This window comes from Anopheles maculipalpis, chromosome 3RL (assembly GCF_943734695.1).
Source record: "Anopheles maculipalpis chromosome 3RL, idAnoMacuDA_375_x, whole genome shotgun sequence".
NCBI classification, from domain to species: Eukaryota; Metazoa; Arthropoda; class Insecta; order Diptera; family Culicidae; genus Anopheles; species Anopheles maculipalpis.
The window spans coordinates 8,612,700-8,640,496 of NC_064872.1; the positions used below are offsets into that span (position 1 = coordinate 8,612,700).

The 27,797-nt window shown below is 44.2% G+C and overlaps 8 protein-coding genes across 8 annotated transcripts in view; 7 read left to right on the forward strand and 1 right to left on the reverse strand.

Annotated features, from left to right (window-relative positions):
* LOC126564457 (elongator complex protein 3) overlaps nucleotides 1–27,797 on the reverse strand; it is a 244,733-nt gene that overhangs the window by 121,942 nt on the left and 94,994 nt on the right. The gene's annotated exons all lie outside the window — the stretch shown is intronic.
* On the forward strand, nucleotides 77–918 carry LOC126565215 (trypsin-5-like). Its single transcript, XM_050222371.1, has one exon. It carries the CDS (start codon nucleotides 77–79, stop codon nucleotides 899–901), a length of 825 nt encoding a protein of 274 aa, XP_050078328.1. The 3' UTR covers nucleotides 902–918.
* Nucleotides 2,113–2,949, forward strand: LOC126565214 (trypsin-1-like). Its single transcript, XM_050222370.1, has one exon. It carries the CDS (start codon nucleotides 2,125–2,127, stop codon nucleotides 2,947–2,949), a length of 825 nt encoding a protein of 274 aa, XP_050078327.1. The 5' UTR covers nucleotides 2,113–2,124.
* Nucleotides 3,417–4,238, forward strand: LOC126565221 (trypsin-7-like). The gene is made up of 2 exons (XM_050222378.1): nucleotides 3,417–3,480; nucleotides 3,550–4,238. Exons 1-2 carry the CDS (start codon nucleotides 3,417–3,419, stop codon nucleotides 4,236–4,238), a joined length of 753 nt encoding a protein of 250 aa, XP_050078335.1.
* On the forward strand, nucleotides 5,197–6,139 carry LOC126565211 (trypsin-1-like). The gene has a single exon (XM_050222367.1). It carries the CDS (start codon nucleotides 5,248–5,250, stop codon nucleotides 6,070–6,072), a length of 825 nt encoding a protein of 274 aa, XP_050078324.1. The 5' UTR covers nucleotides 5,197–5,247; the 3' UTR covers nucleotides 6,073–6,139.
* LOC126565212 (trypsin-1) lies at nucleotides 7,532–8,412 on the forward strand. Its single transcript, XM_050222368.1, has one exon. The coding sequence runs from the start codon at nucleotides 7,568–7,570 to the stop codon at nucleotides 8,390–8,392; it is 825 nt and encodes a 274-aa protein (XP_050078325.1). The 5' UTR covers nucleotides 7,532–7,567; the 3' UTR covers nucleotides 8,393–8,412.
* LOC126563916 (leucine--tRNA ligase, cytoplasmic) lies at nucleotides 8,711–12,568 on the forward strand. The gene is made up of 3 exons (XM_050220714.1): nucleotides 8,711–8,824; nucleotides 8,924–12,278; nucleotides 12,351–12,568. The coding sequence occupies exons 1-3, from the start codon at nucleotides 8,810–8,812 to the stop codon at nucleotides 12,557–12,559; spliced, it is 3,579 nt and encodes a 1,192-aa protein (XP_050076671.1). The 5' UTR covers nucleotides 8,711–8,809; the 3' UTR covers nucleotides 12,560–12,568.
* LOC126565581 (thioredoxin-like protein 4A) lies at nucleotides 13,145–13,671 on the forward strand. The gene is made up of 2 exons (XM_050222773.1): nucleotides 13,145–13,235; nucleotides 13,321–13,671. The coding sequence occupies exons 1-2, from the start codon at nucleotides 13,158–13,160 to the stop codon at nucleotides 13,669–13,671; spliced, it is 429 nt and encodes a 142-aa protein (XP_050078730.1). The 5' UTR covers nucleotides 13,145–13,157.

Here is a 27,797-nt window from a genome sequence, read left to right on the forward strand (position 1 = left end):
GGCTCAATCTGACGGTTATCGATCCCTATAAATTGTTTACGACTTCTCACCACGAGACACAGCATTAGTGGACAAGATGGCGAACAAGTTTACAATTATTCTGCTGCAGCTAAGTGTGGTAGCTGTTTGTGTACAAGCAAACACATGGCACAGTAGTAGGCTTATCCATCCAGTGCGTAGATTTGCCCCAACATCACCATATTTGGCAGCAAAACGTATCATCGGTGGATTTGCGATCGACATCACGGACGCCCCATACCAGGTGTCCGTCCAGCGCAACAAGGGACACGTCTGTGGAGGATCAATTCTGAACAGAAAGTGGATCCTTTCAGCAGCACACTGTTTTGACGAAGAGTCACTAGCGATAACGACTGTACGGGTGGGATCATCGGAGCATGCATCCGGTGGTACCGTCATGAAGCTGGCACGCATCATACCTTATCCGCATCATAGCTCCAGCACCAACAATTACGATATCGCGCTGCTGGAACTGAAGGACGAGCTTACCTTTAGCAACAAGATACAGCCGGTTGTGCTGCCGGAGCAGGATGAACCAATCGTGGAAGGAACCATGGGTATCGTGTCTGGTTGGGGACTGACGCTAAACGAAGCTGAATCCAACGATGTTTTACGAGCTACCAACGTACCGACTGTGAATCAGCAGGAATGCAACAAAGCCTACCAGTCGTATGGTGGAATTACAAAGCAAATGTTTTGCGCCGGGTATAAGCACGGTGGCATGGACACGTGTCGGAGAGATTCCGGTGGGCCTTTCATTGCCGAGGGCAAGCTGATTGGTGTTGTCTCTTGGGGTCACGAATGTGGTGCCGCTGGCTATCCGGGAGTGTATGCGCGCGTGGCTAGCGTGCGCGAATGGATTCGTGAGCACAGTGGTGCATAAGCGGGACTCTTCGAAGGGTAATGGGTAGTACTTAAATTATTGCAGTGCTCTAAATAATGTTGGAGCTTTAATAAAACATCAACCGTAAACAAACCTTCCATTGTTTTATGAGGCGTGATATTAAAATATAAATTAAAACAAATAACCTAATCATAACAATAAATCATGAAACTAACTAAGAAAATCTTAAACTATGCCAATGTAACTAGTTTGCTGGAAAAATAGTAAAGAAAAGAAATATTTCCTACATATTGTACAAGATAAAAGAAGGAGTAAAAGAAAGCTTTTTTAGCTTGCCATGTAGAATTTTATACTTTAGAACTAAAAGAATGGAATTATATAATTTAGTTTTCCGAAGTCCCATAATATAAGTCAGGATGGATTAGCGTTCTGGGCTTACGTGAAGCGCGTAAAAAATCTTACGAGCTACCTAGCTTGTATCTATCATTATAATGACATTACCAACGCCCTACCAATAGCGTCAACTAATATGTCTTTATAATATTGATGGCTTCTGCTGATCAGTATTAAGGCTACAAATTGAGACCTAACCTTCACAATTTCATTGCCTTTTTTCATTGTGCGACTATAGTTCCGTTCAAGGAACTGCCCAGCATTTTTTAAACGAGTACATACAGTTACACACATACAGTAGGACAGTTTACTATAATTCTTGATGTTCGGTGTAGTGATAGCTTTTTCCTGAGTAGAGGATCAGTCCCGACACATCAATTGAAAGAAGCTTGCATGCTCGATTTGGTAAGTATCTGAAGCGTAGGACAGTCACACAATTAAAACGTCAAGCAATGCCATGACTTGGCTTTTAACTCTGAAGCCGAAAAGTTTCTACAATTTGTCATCTACCTAAAAATGACTTACGTTTCGAATTACTCACATACATTTCGTTTGTTTACCGTTCAAAAGATGCATACGACATAAGTAGCAGTTACAAAGCAATGGGTTTATCCACCAAGGTTCAATAGTGCCCTTGGGTTCTTGGGACTCGAGTGGAAATGTGTAGTGTAATGTTATCATGTTCTTCACAAAATAAACGCTGGAAAACACGGGAACAAACACGATTATCAAAAGTTCAAAACAGACAACGCTCATTGATGGGCCTATCGGTTAATCCCGTAAAATCCTTTCATCAAAGAATAGCAGAATTACACCCCCATAAATAGTGAACTTCACTACTCCCTCTGATCATACGAGAATCGAACACGATGTCGAACAAGATTGCCATCCTTCTGGCTCTTCTAGTAGCGGTAGTTGCTTGCGTTCAGGCACAAGCCTCTCTACGGCATCGATTCGTCAGACCATTTCCACGCTTCCTGCCCGAACCACAGCCTGGCGTTGGACCCCGCATCGTAGGTGGGTTCGAAATCGACGTGTCGGAGACTCCTTACCAAGTGTCGCTACAATATCACCACCAACACGTCTGCGGAGGTTCGGTTCTATCCAACAAATGGGTCCTGACGGCAGCACACTGCACTAACGTTACGCTTGCTTCAAGCTTCACCGTGCGCCTAGGATCTTCCAAGCACGCGTCCGGTGGACAGGTGGCACACGTGGCACGAATTGTACGACACCCAAACTATCGCCAGAACACAACGGATTACGATTACTCGCTGCTGGAGCTGGAAGATGCGGTCACCTTTAGTAACGTGATACAACCGATCACGCTTCCTAACCAAGATGAAACTGTGTTGGATGGTACCATGGCGATCGTATCGGGATGGGGAAATACACAAAATATTGCCGAATCGAACGCTACTCTACGAGCGGTCAATGTACCGACCATTAACCAACAGGAATGTGACAAGTCTTACGAGCGTTTTGGAGGGGTAACTGATCGTATGCTGTGCGCCGGATATCAGCAGGGTGAAAAGGACGCTTGCCAGGGAGACTCTGGTGGTCCGCTCGTTGCTGACGGAAAACTGATAGGTGTGGTTTCATGGGGATTCGGCTGTGCTAAGGCTGACTATCCGGGTGTGTTCTCGCGAGTAGCCTATGTTCGCGACTGGGTTCGTGAGAAGAGCGGAGTGTAGAGTTTGTCTTGTTTTGATGCGAGCAAATTGTTATGCAAATGAATCGAAATAAAATAAAGTTATATTATGAAGGTTAAACGAGAAACAACAGACTTATTTACTTATTTTGTTGTATATCAATGTCAACTATCATAAGATCTTTGACCACCATGAGGGCTTCTAAGGCTTCATCTATCTAAAAATTTCAATGGTCTTGTGCCTCGACATTTTGTCTAGCACGGTGAGGGTCTCGGATTGATGGCTATCAATCGGTTGTCCATATCAAGGATTGTCTACCCGTCTGTTGAGTAAAAATAGACGTGATAATCTTCTTCAGTATGTCAGACATAGCAAAAGCCAGTTAAGCTAAAAAGAGGGCGATATACTATCAGTTAATCACGTCGAATTATAACCGCAGAACTGAGGACCACGGCGCAATATAAATTGTGAGCCTTTTTTCTTCACCTATCATACAAGTATTGGACACGATGTCGAACAAGCTTTCAAATTATTTCGCCATTCTCGTAGCATTGGTTGCTTGTATGCAGGTGCAAGCCTTGCAACGGCATCAACTTGTCCGACCATACCCAAGATTCGCACCGGTAACATCACACGCAGCTGGACACCGTATCGTTGGTGGATTCGAGATCGACATCTCTGATACTCCGTATCAGGTATCGCTGCAGTACAATAATGGCCATCGATGTGGAGGATCTGTGCTGAACAGAAGATGGGTTCTTACTGCAGCTCACTGCACGGATGATCTACCAGCATTCACGTTTGCCGTGCGTTATGGATCGTCGATGCACGAGACCGGCGGAACTCTTGTGCTAGTTAAACGCGTCGTGCAACATCCGAGGTACGACAGCAGCACCATCGACTATGACTACTCACTGTTGGAACTGGAAGAGGAGCTTACCTTCAGCGATGTGGTTCAACCGATCACTCTTCCTGAGCAAGATGAAGCTGTGATGGATGGAACTATGACGATCGTATCCGGCTGGGGTAACACCCAGAGTGCGACCGAATCGAACGCACTCCTTCGGGCAGCCAACGTACCGACCGTCAGCCAACGAGAATGTCGTAAGGCTTACTCAGTCGAAGTAATCACCGATCGTATGCTGTGTGCTGGTTATCAAGAGGGTGGAAAGGACGCTTGCCAGGGTGATTCTGGAGGTCCTCTCGTTGCTGATGGGAAACTGGTTGGAGTTGTTTCTTGGGGCGCTGGTTGTGCTCAGGCTGGATATCCGGGTGTGTACTCGCGTGTGGCTAGCGTTCGCGACTGGGTTCGTGAAAACAGTGGAGTGTAATTGTTGATGAATGATGTTTCACAAATATTATGTAATTATAATAAAAACTTATGAATAAATATAATTAAGTCAAGAAATATATCAAGAGTATATTTCATATTTAGCCCTGAACGAAACCGCATTGTTTTAAAGTAATACTTTATACACAAAAATATTACAGTCAATAATTGCCATCGTTAATCGAAATGAGTAAAAGTACATGCTCTAACCGTTTTTCTCACCACCAATCCTTCTGAAAAATTTTTATATTCAAACTTCATTACAGAGTCCCTCAGAGTGCTTATAAAATTGTATACGAGAAATTCACTCTATGTTCTACTATACGAACAAAAATATGTGGAAACGCGTCAAAAAACCTCGAGACTAGAACAGAAATATACACTTCAAAAAACCTCGGAATGAGAAAAAAATATTTGTGCACACGACAAAAAACTATAGGAAGGTGTCAAAAATTGCTGGGATACCATGTAATATCGACTACCACGAACATGAAAAATTTTCCGCATTCTGGTAAAGCTATAAGACGCCTTCTTAGTCACCTAATTCGATGTGTTACACTTACATTTTGCTTAGGGCATCCAAGCGACTTCTTTATCCACGGTTGATCAAAATCCTGATAATTTTAAACTCTACTGAAAATAAAACTTCCGAACGTAAAGTATTTGCCTTATCAAATAAATTTTTGGTATATTCAGTACATTCGTCAGGAAAAACGTGACTAAAGTACTTAAGATTTGTTGGGATTGCCCACCACATGTAGCAAAATTTTTCAAAACATCTTCGCTGAAGTGGCCGGATTTCAGGTCCACTCATCATGACAGACAATCAAGAATCTCTCATAAAACGGTTAAACCTTTTACAACTATGACGTGCGTATTTCGCGTGCACAATAACAGATACCACTATCAGCTAATCCAATCGAAATAATTAGAAGAGGGCACTAGGACATCTCCGGGTGTATAAATACTGGACCACTGATCCTTCACTAATCATACGAGAATCGGACACGATGTCGAACAAGATTGCAATCCTCCTGGCTCTTCTGGTAGCGGTAGTTGCTTGCGTCGAGGGACAAGCCTCGCAGCGGCCTCGCTTCGTACGACCACTACCCCGCTTCCTGCCAAGACCGCAGTATGGCGTTGGACATCGCATCGTCGGTGGATTCGAGATCGACGTGTCGGAGACTCCGTATCAAGTGTCACTGCAATACTTCAGACAACATCGCTGCGGTGGCTCCGTGCTGAACAACAAGTGGGTCCTGACGGCAGCTCACTGCACATTTGGTCTATCGGCCAGCAGCCTCGCTGTTCGCGTAGGATCTTCGAAACACGCGACCGGTGGTACCGTTGTCCGTGTGGCACGAATTGTGGAGCACCCGAACTACGACCAGGACACGGTTGACCACGACTACTCGCTGCTGGAACTGGAAAGCGAACTTACCTTCAGCGATGTCGTTCAGCCGGTTGCCCTTCCCGAACAGGATGAGAAGGTTGAGGATGGAACGATGGCGACGGTGTCTGGATGGGGAAATACGCAAAGTGCCACCGAATCGAACGCTGTGCTGCGGGCTGCTAACGTGCCGACTGTAAATCAGGCTGAGTGTGACAAGGCCTACAGTACATTCGAAGGAATTACCGACCAAATGCTGTGCGCCGGATACCAGCAGGGAGGAAAGGACGCTTGCCAGGGAGACTCTGGTGGTCCGCTCGTTGCTGACGGAAAGCTGGTGGGTGTGGTTTCGTGGGGATTCGGATGCGCTAAGGCTGGATATCCGGGTGTGTACTCGCGTGTGGCCAGTGTTCGCGACTGGGTTCGTGAGAACAGTGGAGTTTAAAATGCGCCCCAAGCGTTAGTCGGCAGTCGACACTAATTTATGAACAACGAAAAAGTATAAATAAATACATTGAATTGCAAATAATCTAATCTTCTCAGCTCATCGTCCTAGTCCGAAATCTTATACCCAATACTAATTACTATTGTTCTATAGACTTTAACGGTCGATTTGTGTGCGTAACAAACTTAGCTAATTTCATCATAGAGGGCGCTATTGTCATTGTGGAGCATCTGATCGGCTGAAGGTTCAACCGACGTGTGAATGAAAGCGAAAAGAATGGTCGTTGACTGATATCACTCTCCAAAACGTTCCAGTTGTAGGATGACGATGGTGATGATGTCCCACTACTACCCTTCAATAGAATCAAGAAGGACGAAGCTGTCTTTGAGATATTTTGTGTACATTATTTAGTAGTAGAAGTTGCATAATTCCAGCATGGTCTATAAATACTAGCAACTGGTGGTTTAGCATCTAGGAGCGCTCATGTTTTTAGACTTCAGATATCTCTTTTTCTTCCTATGCTTCCTTCGTATGGCAGATTCAGGACGTCTTGATCTCCCTTGACTTTTTTATTTTGAACCAAAGCTAAATAGATACTCCTGAAAACAAGGGAACAGTTCGGAAATAATTAAATATCGATCCTATCCTGAAAGAGCGGTACAGCTGCCCTACCAGAATGAATGTACTAGTAAAAATTAAGCCAATAAGACAGATGATGGAATGGTAACACAGAACTGTATATCTTCCAACATACTTTGCTATAAATAAAATTATACAAAATATTTAAAACAAATACGATATTTCATTCAACTCCTTCTTATGCACTACGACCTCGGGATGTGTTCACGATAGTCTATGGATTTAATTTAGAGCGTGTCATGATAGACACCGGAAACTGAATAAAAAAAAAAATCACGCGTTAATTCCATTCCGCACGATCTATAAGTACATAGGAATGTACATAACTTCAATCGTTCAGCTTAAACGTGGCACTTAACAAGTGCCGTCTCGAAGTGGCGCACGACTGTAAACCCCTAGGAGATCTCTGAGCGTTAGAAAAACCCGCCAACACCGACAGATAATCGTTTTTAACGACCATTTGAAATAGTTTACCGAAATCATCGCGTCTCATGCAAACGGTTGGGATTATTGTCCTCGAGTGTCTGATAGTGGTCAGACATCAGTTATTTACTTAGTACGATAAATAAGAGCTTGATCAAGTGCTCCGCTCGGTTTTGAAGTGTTTCTTCACCAAACACAGACAGAAGTGGACAGAACATGAAACTGTTATCGCGTACTGTTCAATAAAAGAGAATTCGAATGCTTCGCAAGTGGTATTACACTAAGAAAGGCTGCACATATTCTAGCGATCAACGATTGATATCGTTATCAATTAATACAACTAAAAGGCACAGGACAAGTTCAATGCCATTAACCATATTCACTATATATAGCTGACCCGTACGTTTCATTGGCCATACAAGTGTCGGACAAGATGTCGAACAAGATTGCAATCCTTCTGGCAGTTTTGGTTGCGGTAGTTGCCTGCGTACAGGCTCAGGCCAATCAGCGCCATCGGCTTGTGCGACCGGAACCACGATTCTCGCCGCGCCCACGCTACGCCGTAGGTCAACGTATCGTCGGTGGATTCGAGATCGACGTCTCCGATGCTCCGTATCAAGTGTCACTGCAGTACAACAAGCGTCACAACTGCGGAGGATCCGTCCTGTCCAGCAAGTGGGTCCTGACGGCTGCTCACTGTACTGCTGGTGCGTCGGCTTCCAGCTTGACCGTACGCTTGGGATCCTCGAAACACGCTTCCGGTGGTACCGTTGTTCGAGTCGCACGTGTTGTACAGCACCCTGGATACGATAGCAGTAGCATCGATTATGACTATTCCCTGCTGGAACTGGAAAGTGAGCTTACCTTCAGCGATGAGGTACAGCCAGTCGGTCTGCCGAAACAGGACGAACCGGTGAAGGATGGAACTATGACGACGGTGTCTGGATGGGGAAATACACTAAGTGCCACCGAATCGAACGCTGTGCTGCGGGCTGCCAACGTGCCAACTGTGAACCAGAAGGAATGTGATAAAGCTTACAGCTCGTTCGGAGGAGTGACTGATCGTATGCTGTGCGCCGGATACCAGCAGGGAGGAAAGGACGCTTGCCAGGGAGACTCTGGTGGTCCGCTCGTTGCTGACGGAAAGCTGGTGGGTGTGGTTTCGTGGGGCTATGGCTGTGCTCAGGCTGGCTACCCAGGTGTGTACTCGCGTGTGGCCAGCGTTCGCGACTGGGTTCGTGAGAACAGTGGAGTGTAAAACGTTTCCTCAAGCGACCATTCTTATGAAAAAAATGAAAATGACAAAATAAAACTAAACAGAAGCAAATATCAAATAAAACATGTTTGATTTTACAATGAATGACAAAAGATAGAAATCAAGAAGCAAGAACACTTTGAAATTACAACACTTTATTTAAATTCATTACCGACCTACCCGGGTCGGTAATATATTTTGAATGGCACTTGTAGCGGTTTTTTTGCTTGTAATTTTGAATATGTAAATTTTCCGTTCGAACTTTGTAACACCTTTTCGAGTTCGAATTACAAGCTGTCAAGCTGCTCGAACGCCTGCTGTCAACGTTTGCTTACGTTTATCGCATGTGTGCCACCGGCAGACCGCGACAGTGCAGAGAAATAAGTTGAAATATACATTACGATCCAGACGATCCGGGAAATGGCAGCGACGATGGTGAGTAATACATGCAAATGCACCGTACAGTGCATGATGCAACTTGATGCACCAAACTCGTAAGAAACTCATGCGCTTTCTTGCTCCCATCACGGACAGGCGAACGAACGGAAGGGAACGTTCAAGGTGGAATACCTGCAGAAAATCGAACGGGACATTCAGGAGCGCTGGCAGCGAGACAAAGTGTACGATGTAGATGCACCGAAAGAGCCACGCCAGCGGGATGATGAAAAGTTCCTGGTTACCTTCCCGTACCCGTACATGAACGGGCGGCTTCATCTGGGGCATGCGTTTTCACTGTCGAAAGCGGAATTTGCTGTGCGGTACCATCGGCTCAAAGGACGGAAGGTGCTGTTTCCGCTCGGTTTCCACTGTACCGGTATGCCGATAAAGGCGTGCGCGGATAAGTTGAAGCGTGAGATCGAGCTGTACGGTTGTCCACCGGTGTTCCCGCGGGAGGAAGCAATGGTGGTGGAAAAACCCGAGGATCGTGATGTCGTGCCCAAAGATAAGAGCAAAGGGAAGAAAAGCAAAGCGACGGCAAAAGCAGGCACGGCAAAGTTCCAGTGGCAGATTATGCAAAGTTTGGGGCTGGGAGACGAGGAGATTGCCAAGTTTGCCGATACGGATCATTGGTTGGAGTATTTCCCACCGCTGGCTATAAGGGATCTAAAGGAGCTTGGTGCTCACATCGATTGGCGGCGTACGTTTATTACGACGGATGCGAATCCGTTCTACGATTCGTTTGTACGCTGGCAGTTTAATCATCTGAAGGCGCGTGGGAAGATTATGTACGGAAAGCGTCACACGATCTACTCGCCGAAGGATGGACAACCGTGTATGGATCACGATCGGTCTTCCGGTGAGGGTGTTGGACCACAAGAGTACACACTGATCAAGATGAAGGTGACAGGCTCGCTGCCTACGAAGTTGGCGGGTGTGGTTGGTAAGCGGCCAGTTTTTTTGGTGTGCGGTACACTGCGCCCGGAAACGATGTACGGACAGACGAACTGTTGGGTTCATCCGGATATTCAGTACATAGCGTTCGAAACGGTCAAACAAGAAGTTTGGGTCTGTACGAGGCGTGCTGCACGAAACATGGCCTACCAAGGATTTACGACCGTTGAGGGTGAACTGAAGGAGCTCGCGGAACTTGCTGGACAGGACATTATGGGACTGCAGTTGTCAGCACCGCTCACATCTAACAAGGTAATCTACACCCTTCCGATGCTTTCGATCAAGGAGGATAAAGGAACCGGCATCGTAACGTCCGTCCCATCGGATTCTCCGGACGATTATGCCGCACTGGTAGACCTCCAGAAGAAACAACCCTTCCGGGAGAAGTACGGCATCACGGACGAGATGGTTCTACCGTACCAACCGATCCCGATCATCGATGTGCCCGGTTTGGGCAATCTGTGCGCGGTCTACGCCTACGATAAGTTCAAGATCCAGAGCCAAAACGATCGTGAAAAGCTTATCGAAGCGAAGGAGCTGGTCTATCTGAAAGGATTCTACGACGGTGTGATGCTGGTCGGTGAGCACAAGGGCAAAAAGGTGCAGGACGTGAAGAAGGACCTCAAGCAGTATCTGGTCGAACGGAACGAGGCGGATGTTTACTACGAGCCGGAAAAAACCATCATGTCCCGATCTGGAGACGTTTGTGTGGTCGCTCTGTGCAATCAGTGGTATCTGAACTATGGGGAGGAAGTATGGCAAAAGCAAACGACCGATCATCTTCACACGATGGAGCTGTTCCACGAGGAAGTCTCGCGCAATTTCGAGCACTGTCTCGATTGGCTGCACGAGTACGCCTGCTCGCGTACGTACGGTCTCGGCACGAAGCTCCCGTGGGATCAACAGTGGCTCATCGAATCACTTTCGGACTCAACCATCTACATGGCATTCTATACCGTCGCTCATCTCCTGCAGGCTGGTTCGTTCCGGGGAGAAAAACCAAGCCCGCTTGGCATCAAACCAGATGACATGACGCCAGAAGTTTGGGACTATATTTTCTTCGCCGATGCGAAATTTCCAGCAAAAAGTCGGGTCAAACGTGAAGCTTTCGATCAGCTGAAGCGAGAATTCAACTTCTGGTATCCGGTCGATCTGCGTGTTTCCGGCAAAGATCTCATCCAGAACCATCTGACGTTCTTCCTGTACAATCACGTTGCGATTTGGCCGAAAGAACCGTCCAAATGGCCCAAAGGCGTACGGTGCAACGGTCATCTGTTGCTTAATTCGGCGAAGATGTCCAAATCCGATGGAAACTTCCTGACGCTGTACGAATCGATTGCCAAGTTTAGTGCGGACGGTACACGTCTGTGTCTTGCCGATGCAGGCGATAGTATTGAGGATGCTAACTTTGTCGTAACGAATGCGGATGCTGGCATCCTACGCCTTTACACCTTCATCGAGTGGGTAAAGGAAACGCTCGCCTCCAAACCACTGCTCCGGAAAGGACCCGCTGATGCATCGATTAATGATGAAGTATTTTCGAGCGAAATGAACCTACTTACCAAACAAACGGACGAGTACTACCGTAAGATGCTCTTCAAGGAAGCACTCCGGACAGGGTTCTTCGAGTTCCAGACTGCTCGGGACAAATATCGCGAACTTTGCGGGTCGAACGGTATGCACGCGAATCTGGTGATGGAATTCATTCGCCGACAGGCACTGCTAATTGCTCCGATCTGTCCGCACGTGGCCGAACACATCTGGTGCGATCTGTTGGGTAACAAGAGCTCCATCCTGCATGCATCCTGGCCAGCGGTTGGTGAGATCGATGAGCGAAAGATTAAATGTTCCGCCTATTTCATGGAAGCGGCCCATTCGTTCCGTTTGTCACTGAAAAATGTTACCCAGCAGAAGGCAGGTGGTAAAGGAGCTCCGAAAGCGCTGGCCGCCAAACCAAGCGATGGTACAATCTGGGTGGCGAAAACGTTCCCACCGTGGCAATCCTGTGTTCTGGACACGATGCGTGAACTTTATGAGCGCGATGGCAGCTCAACCCTTCCGGACAACAAGATCATTGCAACCGAGCTGGGCAAAAAGGAGCTGCTGAAGAAGTACATGAAGCGTGTGATGCCTTTCGCACAAATGGTCCGCGAGCGTGTGGAAGCGGTCGGAGGACCCGGTAAGCAGGCAATGGATGTAACGCTGGATTTTGATGAGCGTGAAGTGTTGGAGCAGAATTCAGAGTATCTGCTGAAAACGCTCGAACTGGATACACTTACCGTCCGGTACACGGACGAACCGGATACGCCGGAAAAGATGCGCGAAGAGGTACGACCGGGTGTGCCGTTTATCGTATTTACGGTGAAACCGTTCGTTACGGTAACGCTGGAGAATCCGGTTGAACGGTCCGGTTTGTTTACGGTCACGATGAACCTGTCCGATGGCGATACAAGCAAAACGCTCAAGGAAAAGCTAGCCAAGCAAATCGGATTTAAAGGTGAGTTTTTTTTTGGTGTGAGTATCATAAAACATAACTAAATATTAATCATTCATTTTCTTTGAATTTCAGCTGATCTATCTGCACTGGAAATTATGCGATACGAAGATCCGGTACTCGGTCCGCGCAGTCTGCCCGCATTCCAGGACTATCGGTCGGGTAAGGTCACCATTGAGGAGGGCGAATTTAGGGTGGAAACTGAAAAGAAGCAAGTGCTACTGAGCAATGGCACCTTCAAGGATATGAACATCGGTACGAATTTTATCTACGTTATCAATTGAGGTTGGTCGAGCAAGAGTTGATGCGTGTGATGGCGGTACGCTTTAATTGATCTTGAATTACATGAATTTAATGCTTGAAATACATGAAACATCGTTTTTTCTTCAAAAGAAAAACATTTTTTCATTGATTTATGGAGGCTACACATTACATTCACTATTTTGTGTGGACCCGGAACTCTTTAAAGCCTTGCCAAGAAACTTGCTCGATTTTTGTATCCAGTACAAACACCCCGAACAGTTCGAATCAATTTCCTGCATTGATTCGAATTTTATGAATAAAATAAATTTATGTATAAAACTAACTAATATGTTTAAATAAAGATGTTTCGATAAGTTAGATATGAAATGCATAGTTTGGTAAAGAACCGTAATTTGTTATTAAATATTTAAAGTTAAATAAAAGTATTTTGACTCATGAAGCTCGACCTCTGTCCAAACGTCACACGAGAACTGTCAACGCCTGTTTACATCCTGCACAGCATAAAGTTAAAGTTTGTTTATTATTGTTACGCTACAAGTTCTCGGATTAAGAATCAAAAAGTGATAATTATCATCTAACTTGCATCAAAAACCGGCCACAAAAAAAAAACACTCCAAGATGTCGTATATGTTAGCACATTTACACAATGGTTGGCAGGTGGACCAAGCCATACTGTCCGAGGAGGACCGTGTTGTGGTAAGGGCTTTCAGAGAAAGTTCAGCTTAACGCAAAGCGCCGGAAGATGATTGGTAAATCCGTTCTTTGTTTCCTCCCCAAATAGGTTATACGATTCGGGCACGATTGGGACCCAACCTGCATGAAGATGGACGAGGTGCTGTACAATATTGCGGAAAAGGTGAAAAATTTTGCCGTCATCTATCTGGTCGATATTACGGAGGTGCCGGATTTTAACAAAATGTACGAACTGTACGACCCCTGCACGGTGATGTTCTTCTTCCGCAACAAACACATTATGATCGATCTGGGAACGGGTAATAATAACAAAATCAACTGGCCACTGGAAGATAAGCAGGAGATGATCGATATCGTGGAGACGGTTTATCGGGGAGCGCGTAAAGGTCGCGGTCTGGTGGTTTCGCCAAAGGATTACTCTACGAAGTATCGATACTAGTGGTTGGGATAGAACGTGTGGTGTAGAGTATTGATTGATAATAAGATTTATATTTTTAATAATTCTAGATTAGAATTTTCTATAACAAAGCTTGAAGTTGTCCGAAGAAAATACCTTTTTCAATTTAAATTTAAAATTGAAGTCTATTCTTGGAGTATCTCGGTTCGTTATTCTAAGTTTTTGAATGTATGTCTTGTACTTGGTACAGGAAGCAACTCCGAAAGGTAAATAATACGTTCGAATAGAGTTCCTGCCACCGAGCCACGTTCAATAATCAATCCTAAGCACTTTTTCAAATGATTCTGTTCCACGAAAAGTGTCACACCCAGCGAAGAATTTTCTCTTCTTTATTCATGCGCATCTAACCTTGACCATACACTGTCGTTCAGCCCTATCGCACAGCAGCATCAGCACCTACGTATTAATTGATAAGATGCTCCCGAAGTCACATCGCGCTTTAACTGCTGCCCTATTAAGAAGCTGTTCTATCGTAGCAGAACATAAAAATGATTTCCAGCAGAGACCACATCACCATACTTTCGCTCAATAAAAGCGCCAAGAAGCTCCGGGATGTTTCCTTGCTAAGGGAAAGGTTTCTTCAACCCTATCCACCAAGTCAGCTTAAGTCATGCTTCCCGCTTCTGATGTCCTCCACACACAAACACACCTGAGCAGCAGCAGCAGCAGCAGCAGCAGCAGCAGGATGAATAATTTAGGAGAAAATAATCATCGAGCATAAGCAAGTCGTTGGGCGCAAGGGAACCCGAAGAACGTTGTAGTGTGCAAAAAGCATCTAACCAGTCGACGACGAGAGTCGCTTATGCTATCGTTCCGTTTACGGATTCTATCAGGTTCGTTCATACGGATGTCATGCTACCCTGGAGGAGGAGGGCCAACGCCAGGTGGTTGGTGGGTGTAGGGAGCGAACGAGTTTCATTTCTTCATTCTTGATTTGTTCGTTCGGGTTGCAAGCTCCCCCTTTCCTCTACCTGTTCACTTCTCCTCCTCTCCCTCGCCGAGTCCTTACCCGTTCCACGCTGGAACACTGATGCTGGGTGGCTGTTTAAGGTTGGAAGACGTTTCAATTTACGACATCGTTCCTGGAACTCGAGAGCACCGGAGCAAGAGGAGACGGATATGCATGAATAGCCGAGCTGAAAACGTTGAAAAACGCCACCAGTCGTGATAGCGTAATGGCGGTGGGTTGAAACTACCCCGCTAGCACGCTGGCGGAGAGAAGCTGTACAAAGATGGACAAATGATTGTGTCTGTGCCGGTGGGGAACAACACCCATTCTCCTACACATATGCAGTTCCAAGCGATATAAATGTGTGTATGTGTGTGTTCTTACGTAAATCCATCTTCACCATCCCGCGCCACGTGGAGCCTTGCTACGCCGTGCGGAGTATGACATTAGTTAAATAATCATGTCATGGCTTTTGTGCAATTTTCGCCATGAATAATGAATACCTGTAGGGTAGAGAAGGAACAAGAAGAAGAACCGATACCGCAATGCGCACCCACCTCAAGAGGAACAGAAGAGACAACTCTTTGGCACCCTTCCCACATAAGAGGAGGAGGGACGCGGTGATCGGTTTAAAATTTGTGTGCCAAAGACACAACAGACTTCTTCGGCACAGCTGATACTCCGAAAGGGGGAACTTTGACTGAAGCGAAGTTTTCGAAAGCTCATCTCGTTCAGCATTTACGTACCTGAGACTCATCCTTCTGCAAAGAGTGAGAGAGCGGGAACGAAAAAAACTGGCTGAAGTTACGAAGTGTAACGGATGGCACGAAATCATTCAGAACCATCCTTCCCGTTGAGATGGAGATGTAAAAAAGTTGAAGTTCGTGTATGCACGAAACCCCTTCATTGTCGATCTAGAGAAAGACGAAAGGGAGAGAGTGAGAGAGAGAGAGAGAGAGAGAGAGAGAGAGAGAGAGAGAGAGATGAAGGGCACACAGGTGAAAATCAATATTTATCATCCGGAAAGGAGTTGATTTTTAGCTGGAAGAACTTTTTTAAAGAGATGACAGGTGATGCTTTACAGCAACCTTACCTACCTTTCGAGTTCTAGCTCCTGGAGAGAGTGACTGAAGGAATGGAAATGTAATCGTGCGTGCGTATATCGTACCTCGGCTAGTACACGGTACAGTAAGCTTCTGCACTGCTAGAAAGTAATCATCATGTGTGCATAGGAAAAACCCAACAAGGACACTCTACTTCTTCAATGCACACTACGTATTCAATGGTTGCTTTATACTCTTTTTTCATCTTTTTAAAGTAACGCATAGCAACGTATGCAAGGGAAAGAGGCATTGGGGACAAAAAACTGTGCCCTACATACAAGCACACGACCCACCCAATAGCTCCAACAACACAGTACAGTTAACGATGTACGTTCGAATGATTTGATTCTGCTTTTCACACTCAATTGAACAAATAATGGTCTCCACGTGTGTTCCGTGGTACGGAGGCGTTTTTTGCCGTTCGGTAGTAAGCCGATACCTCGTTTACTGTCGAATGTCGCATAGCATTCGAATGTGGAGGATTTCGCAACAGTGAACTTGGATGCAAAACTGGAGTTTTGCGATAGGATTAACTAGAATTGCAAGAGTTAACGTATAATGGTCGGTCGTTGCCGGTTTGGCGGCGGCTGGGCCACATTCATTGTTATTTCTTACTTTTGCGTGAGACAACTTGATATCTTAGGTGAATTGTCTTACTTTGAGGCATCTTGGGGCCGATCTGGTGAACTAGGCGATAGCGACTAGCTGGTCAAGACCACTCAATAGCGTATTTTACGTACACTTAAGATGTCCTCCAATATTGCAGCAAATCGACATTCCCCATTTACAGAAGAGATATTCGAAAAAAAAAACTGATGAGACCCTGCTTATCATAATTAAAAATGTATAATAGTTGAGACAGTCACCAGAACTTTGGAGGTCTTCATGACATCGATTTTATGCATAAGAGTCCTGCAAAGAAATCCAAGAGTCAGCTCTGATCATATGTTAACAGACAGCTGGTCAAGAGTGCAGAGCGGAATAGCGACGGATAAGCAAGTATAAAGCAGCAAATGACATCAACATGAGAATCAACTTCACAAAAATCTACTCCATCCGAAAAACATCACCTAATGTTACTTTTTATTTGGTGTGACTCGCTGCTTAGAACGCTCATTTCATGAAGGTTCAAGGCATCATACCGGGGATGACTAGCTTTTGCCGGTGAGCAAGTTGTCAACTGAACCCTCATCTCATCGTCCACGTGTCATGTACTCGCACTGAGCACAGCATAAGTATGTACTCGACCAAAAATTAGCCAGCTCCCTCTCGTTTTGAACTGTCTCGAACTCGAATCCTTTAAAGGTGGTACAAATTGAAACAAATCCTCTTCACTGCATGCTTGTGCGAGCTTGTCTTGTCTCAAAATAAGTAGCGTGGAGTCCTTGCTGGCAGGGAGGAATTATCGACCAACGAATCCATAAGCACCACCAAAAGCTGGAAAGACATGAAGACGTTTTACTTCACCCTCTCGGTTTGGCGTATCAACCAACCGGAAAACCTGACCCCTACCGCAAATTTCCACATCCCACTGTACACGCGCTAGAAGAAGGATTAGAAACGGAATCGTAAGGCGAAAGGAAGGCTTTCCACCAGCTCCATGCACACACGCAAACACGCAAACACACACTCCCTTATGCTCAATGTGCCAAGATGAAATAACTTGGTGCGAAATGAAGACATGAAGCTCTGGTAAACGCGCGAGGAACCAAGTAGACTGTACGGTACGGCAGTGCGTGGGAATATGGCGCAAACTTTCTTTAATGGCATTATCAAACAGCATGACATTCATGAGTGTGTGTGGGGATTAGGGATGATTTTTTTTATAATAATGCATTAAGCAATGAAGAATCACAATATCAATGAATGATATTTTAAAGGGAAGGATCAGAATAACTTAAATTTAAAACCACCTGAAAATATACAACACGTAGTGCAACACTTCCTTATATGATATTTTTTGATTATTTTTTTATAATCAAAACACGCCTATGAGTATGCAAATCGCTTAACAAAAAACCATTACACCACACTAAACAAAATTTTACTATTATTTACAATAACTTTACTGAGGAGAAAATGCATAGGGACATGTATGGTGAAGCTTTATTTTATCAATTTTAAATCACGTCTGAGAATATGAAATCCACAATACAAATCAGCTTGCACGAGTCTTAGCTCAATTGCACTATTATTTCCTAACCAGTTAGACTTTCCGCGTCATGATCTGAAAAGGAAAAGCTTTTGGAAAGATCTAAAGCTTATGTTATTTATACGCCTCTTAGTATGCAATCCGCATCTCAACATCATTTTATACGTCACGCAAAGTATACTTCCACCAACTTCATTTAACCATATGGTGGTTATTTTTAAGCAACTCAATTAAAACTCTCCTTCGTCTAATGATTGGCTGCCGGAGCCTTGATCTTGATCGTGCAAATATTATTAAAAGTGCATAACCATAAAACACCACCCGGTCCCTGAGTATTGAAGCCGCCTTGTTTGTACTTGATTAAGCGTAACTTGTTGCGCTGTGCCTTGGTGAAGCGAAGGAAAACGGCGATGTTTTCCGTATTACGCCAAAGACGTCTTTGCTTTTGTGGCTTGTCTTCGCCGGGATGTGTGGAGGGTAAGTTTGGGTGCGGGTGCGCCTGGTATAATGAAGGGGAATGTAATTACGCTGTTGCTACTTAACACCTCTTCCGCTGCCACTCCTTAGTTCTTGCTGGGGTTCCCGTTTTGGGTTAACCTTCATCACGTCGCATTTTCACCAGTGGAAAAGGTTCTGCTTCGCCCTCTTTCTCTCTCTTTTTGGTGGGAAAAATGTTGGCAATTAGACTGGCGAACGTTGTGGCGAATGAGTAGCCAAAGATGGTACACTTCTTATGGGTCTCGCCTGATGTCAATGTGCAAAAACACGGAGGTATCTGATTAAGATGTACGAGCGCAAGTAGAAGATGGGGCGGTGAAATTAGATGAATCCTGGAAGGAAGCGGGCTACTTTCACACATATGCACAGCCAAACTAGCTTCCTTTCTCTACTCGGTGTGCCTGCAAAACATCAAACTACTGACGAAGAATGGTGATGGACACGATGTGGTCCACGGTCTATGTACAAAGGGGCAATATCTGCCGAAGGTATGGAAGAAACGGGCACGCTTGTTTACTCTCCCGAATGCTCGTTGGCTTGTTTGCTTAGGCATAATGACTACGAAAGCTCTTAAGTGATTGAAGTTTCGCTGGCAAGCACACTCCAACCGATCCAACCGGGGTGTCCTTTTGCGGAGTGTCTCTTGTGTTTACGTGTGTATGGTATTCTTTTTCACCCCGTATCGGTGGATCGACACACGTACGTAAAGATGCCACACTTAACGTTTGAGATGAGACCGTTTAGGGAACACAGACACACACGCGCGTCCATGCTGGAACCAGAAAGCGTAACCGAGTACCGCAGTAGCTATTTGCTCTTAATAGAAGTTAGGACATCGTGTTCCAAGAAAAGGTGTCCTCTGTCCTGTGGCGGGTGACTTTCCTTCCCGTACGGGCGAGGCGAATCAATACGCGAAAACACCCCTTCTCGTTGAGGTTCAGCGATCGATAAATCGGCATGGAATCTGGTACGTTGCTTTCAGAAATGGCATGTCGTGTTCTATCTGCACGTAGGACGTGCTTTAGAGTGCGTTTATTTTGGCGGACGGTGATTGCAATAATCAAAAAACAATTGAAATTGAATGGAACACCGTAACACACGTAATGCAATCACAAAGTGGAAAAAACCCTCTTTTTTCTTTCTCGGGAGTCGACAAAAGCAAACGGTGGATATGGAACGTTTCGGGATTGTGTCCCTATTGCTTTTGTTTTTCGTTTCTCTCGCACAGCACACACGCATTTGAATGAAATTGAACGATTCGATTCGATGGGATTGTGATTAGATATTGAGTATTTGTATTGTTATGATTAAATATTCGTTATGCTTGCCTGCGGATCAGCTTGTTTGCGCTGCGCTGCCGTTGACATTTGGCGTGGTGTTTGTGTGTGATGGCGCGCCATAAAGCAGCTTGAGTGACGATTTGTTTCACTTGATACAAAATAATTGATAAAAGTTTGATTTAAAACAAGATTTCATTGAAAAGTGTGTTGCAAAAATTCAAAAAGGACTTTGAAATTTCCTGTTCGATGTTGTGTATTGCAATAGCCGTGGAATAAATCTAAAATATAAAATTGAAAACATGTAGCATAATTTGTAAATTGTTTCTTGCAAACTAAAAGCTTTCCAATTCACCCAAAATTAACAAGAAGACTACTCACAAGACTTCACAGAGCAAATCCTGGTCATGACCACTAGCATACATTTAATATTATTAATAAACAAACAGATCTCAGCTGAAATAGCTTTTAGAAAATGATTGTTATACTTTTCTCAATTTTAGCAAAACAAAACAGAATTAGTATGATATCAAAAATAAAAAATGCACTCAAAATTAGATAGAAAAGGTTAGTAATAAAGTTTTCGTTTGTACAAAGTCAAATCAAAGCAAATTTAAGCAATTCATCGAATATCCTGGTCACGGCACCAACAAAAATATGTAATAAACTAGGTTTAATGAAAAGCTTTAACTGCTTTGCAATATATTAATTACACTTTAACCCTAAATTTCATGGATACTCCAAACAAAGGCTTATCAACAGCTCCACAGAGCTAATCCTGGTCACGGCACCAGTACAAGCTTATCAGCAAACGCTTTCCCATAATGAGCTAACCAATCATTTAAAATACAATTTAAAGTCCATCAGACTATCCCAAATGCTCTCGCCAAAAAACATGCTTATCGAATTTCCCCACAGCTCCAAGGTTCCCTTCACAAAAACCCAAACCCTCCTACCAACTCACACACACATACACAGTGGTATTGGTCCGAAAAAAGACATTAGTCTGCACAAGAGTTTTTGGGCACTGCAGTAAAAATTAATTATCACAATTAGTTTAGTATTGTTTAATTTTTTTTTGTTTCGTTTGGTTCCCTCACCCGATCCTAATTATTTCTGGGGAAGGTTTGTTTGCCCTTGGCTGGCAGTGTGCTTTGCACCCAGTTCAGCGTGGAAAGGGGGGGTGGTAGGTGAAAAAACGGTATCATTTTCCATTAACGTTAACGTTCCGCTCCAATGTCAATGTGCGGATTGGTCCGGAGCACCGACCATTTTGCTGCGGATGCCTTCATTTAACCTACCCTTCGTGTAGCCGTTATTGGGTCAATAACTGCGCCTTTCACGGCTACCGAACAGGGAATGGTTGGTTGAATGTGTGTGCGTATGTGTGTGCGTGTGTGTACAGGAATGCTAACTGCAGCAAGTTGCTGCTTCCCGGTGGCAAATATTACAGTAATGACCTTCGAAGTCAGTACTCCGGCTCTTGGGATGCTGATGGAGTATTTGGCAGGGCCATTTTCTCGGTACATGGAAGCAGGTGAAAATTTCCCGACACTCAAACATACATACACACGCAGGCAGGAAAATCATTGGCAAGGTGAAACTCATCATCGAATCCGTGATCCGTTCAGCGTGTATGAGATGAGATGAGGTGAAATTCAGCTGTCTGTATGGTTGATTTTTCCCTATCAGCTTGTTGCTCGGCTGCTGCACGAGTTTTCACGCGCAACGCACGCGTTTAGGCATGCGGATATGGCAGGGTAGCTGCACAGTTCTAGTTTCCCAGGGCGGGAAATAGTTCTTCGTCGAGGTGTTTCATTTCCGTGCATTTTGCCGAACGCCGAACCGGCGAAAGCGAGAGAGGGAGAAAATGAGAGCGAACGAATTGAGTTCGGGTTCGTGAGAATTTTCCGAGTGAGAGATAGTTCTCAGCACGAGAGTGATGAGCGCTGTGGTGAGTTTTAAAGTAGGTAATCGAGAGGAAAGGTTTTCCCGCCAACGGTAGTGTTTTTCATTAAATTTTCATTATAAAGAAATGCAAAAAAAGTTTGCTTTTTTCTACTCACTATTAGAATAAAGAATTGCTAATTTATCACTCAAGCATAATTTTGTTCAACTCAAACGAATAATTCAAGCTCTTGTTTTAAATCGATTTATTAAAACGGTCAACTTAATTTGAAATTCCTATCAAATGGAGCACACTACAAGAAGCTGAGAATTTCTTATTTTTCCCTAGAAAACCCCGCTCTCTCACACACACACACACACACGCTCTCGTTCTCACTCTCTCATCCTCTCACACATTCAAACGGCGCAAACTCACCACAAAACGGCTGTTGATTCCGGCCGTGGTGAAAACGTGCGCTATCGTCGTCGCCGTGCTCGTCGTCATCGTCGTTGGCAGCTCGTCGTCGTTCACGTTCGCCTTTGCTCAGGCCGTGCAGCTTGCTCGTGCAGCCAATGAAGGTATCCCCCGCCGTGAGCGTGTGTGTTGTGTGCGCTTATGAGCTCCCGCTGGTGGCTGGCTGGCTGGCTAGCACTGGCAGGCAGGTTGGCTGAGACTGGCAAAAAGACCCCTGTCGTGCCGTGGTTGTGTGTGGGTTTTTTTTTGCAGCTTCGACTGACCGTCGTGCTTCTCTCCGGTGGAGACCCAGTATGCGGTGTGCGTGTGTGCTCAGTTTCTTTAGAATTTTTGTATGGCAAACATCACAATCATCCGCTTTCGGTTTTTCCCGTCATTTTCACAGTTGCACACACAGGAAAATGGAAAAACACCTTCCGAAGGGCAGAAACGCATCAGCAAATCAAACGGTTAGTTGCTCACGGTGAAATGTGGCTTTCTACTGGTGAAGTGTAGTGAAAAGTATGGTTGAGAAAATTGTGAAGCTCGGAAAGGCTCTTGGAAGGGTGATTGGAAAACACTCGTGCGAGTATCAGGTCTAATTATTGCAACCAGCTACTTTAACTCTGCAGCTACAACTTGTTTCTATAAGAAACGGGTTTGCTGCAGCTTTTAACATGAATTTTCCATGCTTGCGACAAATGTAAAAGTGTTGTGGAAGATGTGAAACTAATGTGAATTAAGTCGGTAATAAGGGCACCAAATAAGTGAAGAAACCAATTTTATCTAATTTAAGTTGGGTTGATGATTATTAGAAGATACCTTGTCTTGATTGAAGGAAGTACTACAAGCTTTTTAATGTATTAAATGTAATTTTAATTTTAATGCATCGATTTATTCTTGCTTCTTGTGGTGAAATATGTAAATCGTAATCTTCCGAAGCTAATCACACAGAGACATTCATTATGAATTGTGCATTGCAGCGTAAAAATCGTGAAACTCCATTAAGTTTTTCATAGTTTTTGCTTATAACAAAGAATGAAAGTGATTTTCCTCGCACTTTTTGAGTGAAAAAATATTAAAGAGTTTTCATCAATCAGAAATATTAAAAAATGATTTTTTTATGAATTTCATCACCTTCTTTTTGTACACAGCAAAACAGTGCGTTGAGTTCTTGAAACTGAAAAAAAATGGGAAAACTGCGACACAGTGCAATCGAGAGTAGATAAAAACCCCGGCAAATAAATGATGAATAATTGTTGCGTAAAGTGAAGTGCAGTGCCAGTGATCGCTACAGTAGTGTTGGAAAATGAAAATTGAAGCCTGAAAAGTGTGATTCATGCTGCTGGGCACGCGGTAATGGAAAATGGAAAATATATAAAAAAATTATTATAATAAGCATTTTACCGCCGTAAGCACCGAATGTGAAAAGTGAGCCCAGTTTGTTTTTGGAGTTTTTCTCAAAAAAAGAAAAAGAAAGTGATGGCAATGAGAGAGTAAAGAAGAGGCAGAAGCAAGAAAAAAATAAATATTGGAATATATTAATCATGTGCACTGCTGCTAGGAAGAAAACGGTGTGTTTCTGTGCGTGAAGTTGCGTCCCGTGTTGCGTTTTGTGTTGCCTTTTGGTTTTCTTTGTTTTCCGATAAGTGCAAGCTCGCGCGCGCGTGTGTGTGTTTGTGTGTGAAAGCTTTTGTGTTTTTCTTGTGAAGCAAATGAAGAAAGGTGCATTTTGTTGAGCATCATTACAAGCGTACAGCAAACGTGGCCAGCCGAACGGGACGAGCAGGAAGCAGCGTGTGGAAGCAGCGCCAAACATCAACGATAGGAGCAGGAAACTAGTCAGTGTAACGAAAAACCCAGAATCAATTTTCATTAAAAATGCATTAAAATGAGAAATGAGGGTGGGGAAGAGGAAAAGTAAAAGGGGTAGGTGGGAAAGACTGCTGAGGGAGTCTCTCCATTCTGTTCCATCCCAAAGGGAAATCGTTTGACACAGAAAACTCCAATACGCTGTACAGCTTTCCCGGGAATGGTTAGCGTGTGTGAGAGCGAGAGAGGGAGAGAGAAATTGAGAGTGAGCGAGACCCTTGCTTGGATTAGGTCGTCTTGGAGGGGATTATCAGTTACTAGATCGACTGGCTTTTGGGAGGAGGTGGAATGGAGCGTTTGGGTGGGTTAAAGGGAGATCGCACAGGTTGGCACTTGTTGCCAGTTTATTATCCTTTTGCGGTCTAGGAAAGTTCTGGCTGGTCACAACTACAAGCCAACCACCACCACCACCACCAACTACAAAACCGAAACGCTCATAATGCGGACAGCAAAAAAAAAAATGGGAGTAAATTTCTTAATAAACTACAGACAGTTTCAATTTTGTTTCCCCAATGCTATTCGCAGTAAAGCCACCAGCAAGCGAAAGAAGCGGAAATAAGCGTAGCTCATGGGTTGTGTTTCGGTTTTATTAGTGCGACGTGAGTGGGGGCCGAGTGGGAGTTTCCACTTGATGGAAAAATGGCCGAGGAAGGAATCAGCACCAATTCCTTTTGCTTTTCCGGCGTTTTTTGGTCGCGCGCTCGCCGCGACCAGTGGTCATAAAACTCATCAATTTATGGTTGATATTAATTTTCATTCCACCAGTCTCTCTTCATCGCTCCGGTATTTGTGCCATCAAGCAACGAATAACAACACCAAATAAAAGCACATGGCAATTTTATTTTATTTTTTTGCTGCCACCTTCTGTTGGTTTTGTTTTCGTCTCTTTTTTGACGTCGTTTTATGCAAACGGTTTCGATACCATGACGGTAATCGACGTTGATCGTCTCAAACGTAAAGCGCTCCTCTATCGAATACACAGGAGGATGATATGATAGGAGAAAAACTTCCCCACAAAGAAAGGAGCGTGAGAGAGAGAGCAATTTCCAAAGATAAAAGAGCGAGAGAGAAAGAATCGACCATTTCCTACAAAACCTGGTCCAGCAGCAGCAGTTTTGGAAGGATTTTTTTTTGCCTTCTACGAATTTTTACATTTCACTTGTCCAGCACCTATTTCTCCTTCGGTGGGTGGAAGAGCTGTGGGAGGTTTTCTTTTGAAGTGTTTTTTGTTGTTTTTCACTTTATTTTCTTTTAAACCGTTTGCAAAAAAAAAAAAACACTAAAACCGGGGACAGAGCAGCACGATTGGCGATGTGTTTGAGTGCGGAGAGTGTGTCAAGAACAAGGAGTGAGACGAGATGACAGCGTGAAGTAACTGTTGCATTCGAAAGAATCCGTACCGGGTTGGATTTTCACAGCGAATCAACGTGAGAAGTGAGTGTGTTAGAGTGAGATAAAAAATACAAAGTGAAGGTAGTGAAGTATCAAGTGAAAAAAAAAGTGGCAAAGGAAAACTGATGTAAAGGAAATAGGGAGATTCAACAGTTAGAAATAAGGGATGCAGAAACACACACATATACTAGAAGTAGTAGTGGAAAATATGACCACACTCACATCCAAATACACACACACACATACACACAGACACACAAGTACTTAAAGCAATGCTACCTATTACTCTTCTGACAGGTGTTGAAGTTTGAAGCTAAAACGAAAGGATAAAAGCATATTTTTCCCTTTGGAACATTTTTTTTTTTTGACTTTCATGCAGAAAAGATAAAAGGAAGCAAAGAAAGGCTTCTGTTTCTAGTCGATAATCCCCTTCGGTGTGGTGCGAATTTCGCATCTCACTGGATGGAAGAAATACAGCGCAACGGTGTGAAAGCATGTGAAGTGTGCGTAAAGTGTAAGCGCGACAAGCAATCGGTGCGGAAACTGTGGTGTGAATCGCGTGTGTGCGTGTGTGTGTGTGTAATGCAAATGTTAAAAGGGGCTGTTGTTTGTGTGAAGGCTGTACGTTGGTGTTTACCCATATGATGAAGGAAAGGGATAAATCTTGTTGAGGGTTTAACTATTCGTTCACTAATCGTCCCCTGCTACTAGCTACTGTTGCGCCCTCTACCAGTGATGGAAAGAAGCTTGATTTGTGGGGTTTCTGAGGCACATTGAGCAACTCGTCAGTCGTCAAGTTTTTTAGTAATAAGAAAATACAGCAGGAAATTACAAGCTAACTGCTGCTGATTGGGAAATTACACTTATTTTTAGAAGGTTCCACATATTTTTTGTATGGACCTAGTTACTAACGGACTTATTCAGACAAACGAAACGAATACGAAAGTGACTGTTCACCTCTAACTGTTAATATAAGTACAAATACAAATAGGCAAATTTCGGTCATATTATTTGTTAGCTACTTCACATTCACGCTGCAATAAGAGGAAGAGGACGAAAAAAATTCAAAATGCTGAACCACAGAACTGCCATTTTTCTACTACTGTCACAATTCCCAAGGACCTAAATAATCTTAATACATTAATACATGAAAAAGGAGATAATTATAAAGACATAAGCTACCAAAAAATATGTAAAAATGAGGTAATGGGAACGACAAAATGGATTTTTGTTAACTAGTACTAGTCCTTGTAGCTCGGGTGCTAAAAACTGTCTTCCTTAAAGCAATTATTATTCTACAACCAGATCTGAATGTATCTCCACTTTAGCTCTGAACATCTGTCTAAGGCTCTTCCCTAAATCAGTGTTCCACCCACACATGCTGACCTAATTTATCTCCATGACAGAAAACTTTCAGCCACGTAGAATTTCATCGATGTACATTTAAAATCCAATTCTTACAACCCATCTCAACGCTTCTTATCTTCTCCATCAAACACCACCAGTATGCTTTAGCGAAAAATGAACATTTTTCTCTGTCGATTTACCGAAACTCGTGCCTGTATGGATACTTACACCATCTGTGCCACGTACACTGCTTCAAAAATGGTAATGAAAATCTTCCCCTTCAGGGACGGTCTGTGAACAGCAGATGGATACAGATTTTTCACAACAGGTATGAGCCAAACCTGCTCAACTTAACTGGGCTGGGGAGGCTGGGAAAAAAATTATGATCCATATAATTTATGGCTGCACTGTGGGGTGTGGGTAGCGTTGGAAGTATTTTTTAAAACAACTTTCTCTCGCACACACCCATCACGATGGTCAGGATGATTGCGACAAGCAGTTGTTGTGTCTTGAACGCGTGTAGGCCGAAGTGTTGAGTGTTCTTCGTCCAGTAACAAACGCTGAATTGCGTCCTACCACACACACAAACACACACACTAGTGAATGGTGAATGTTTCCAGGTTGCCGACTTTAGAGCCGCAATCTCAAATTCCCACAATTCGCATGTGTCTTCCGTTGTTTGCTCGTGCTTGTGTGCGTGTGCATGTAAATGATGCCCAACTCGTATGTACGTGTGGATTCCGTTAATTTTAATGCTTTTCCTTCCTGCTTGAGAGCCTGGGAGATTGAGATTCCAGGCTTACGTGTTAATGGAACGAACGAAAGCAGGAGTGCCCAGCGAGCGAGCGAGCGAGGCTAATCCAAGTGGGAAACAACATGTACGGCCCACGCTGGCCAACTAATTCTAACCATGCTGCTGCTGCTTACCCCAAAAACCGAGACAGGACGGGATAGAGAGGTTGGTTTGTGAATATTTTATATTCCACACTGGATAATATCGGTTTTCGGTGCTTTCGGTGCACGGCCTTTCGCAGAGGGTCTTGCAGGGGGCGTTTGTAGCTCACACAGCGTGTATCCCGTACGAATCTAATGGCATTTAGGGAGGAGTGAGTTTCGATGTTAATTAAATCCATGTACGGGCACCGGCATTAATTAGCCTCTCACCGAATGGTCGAAC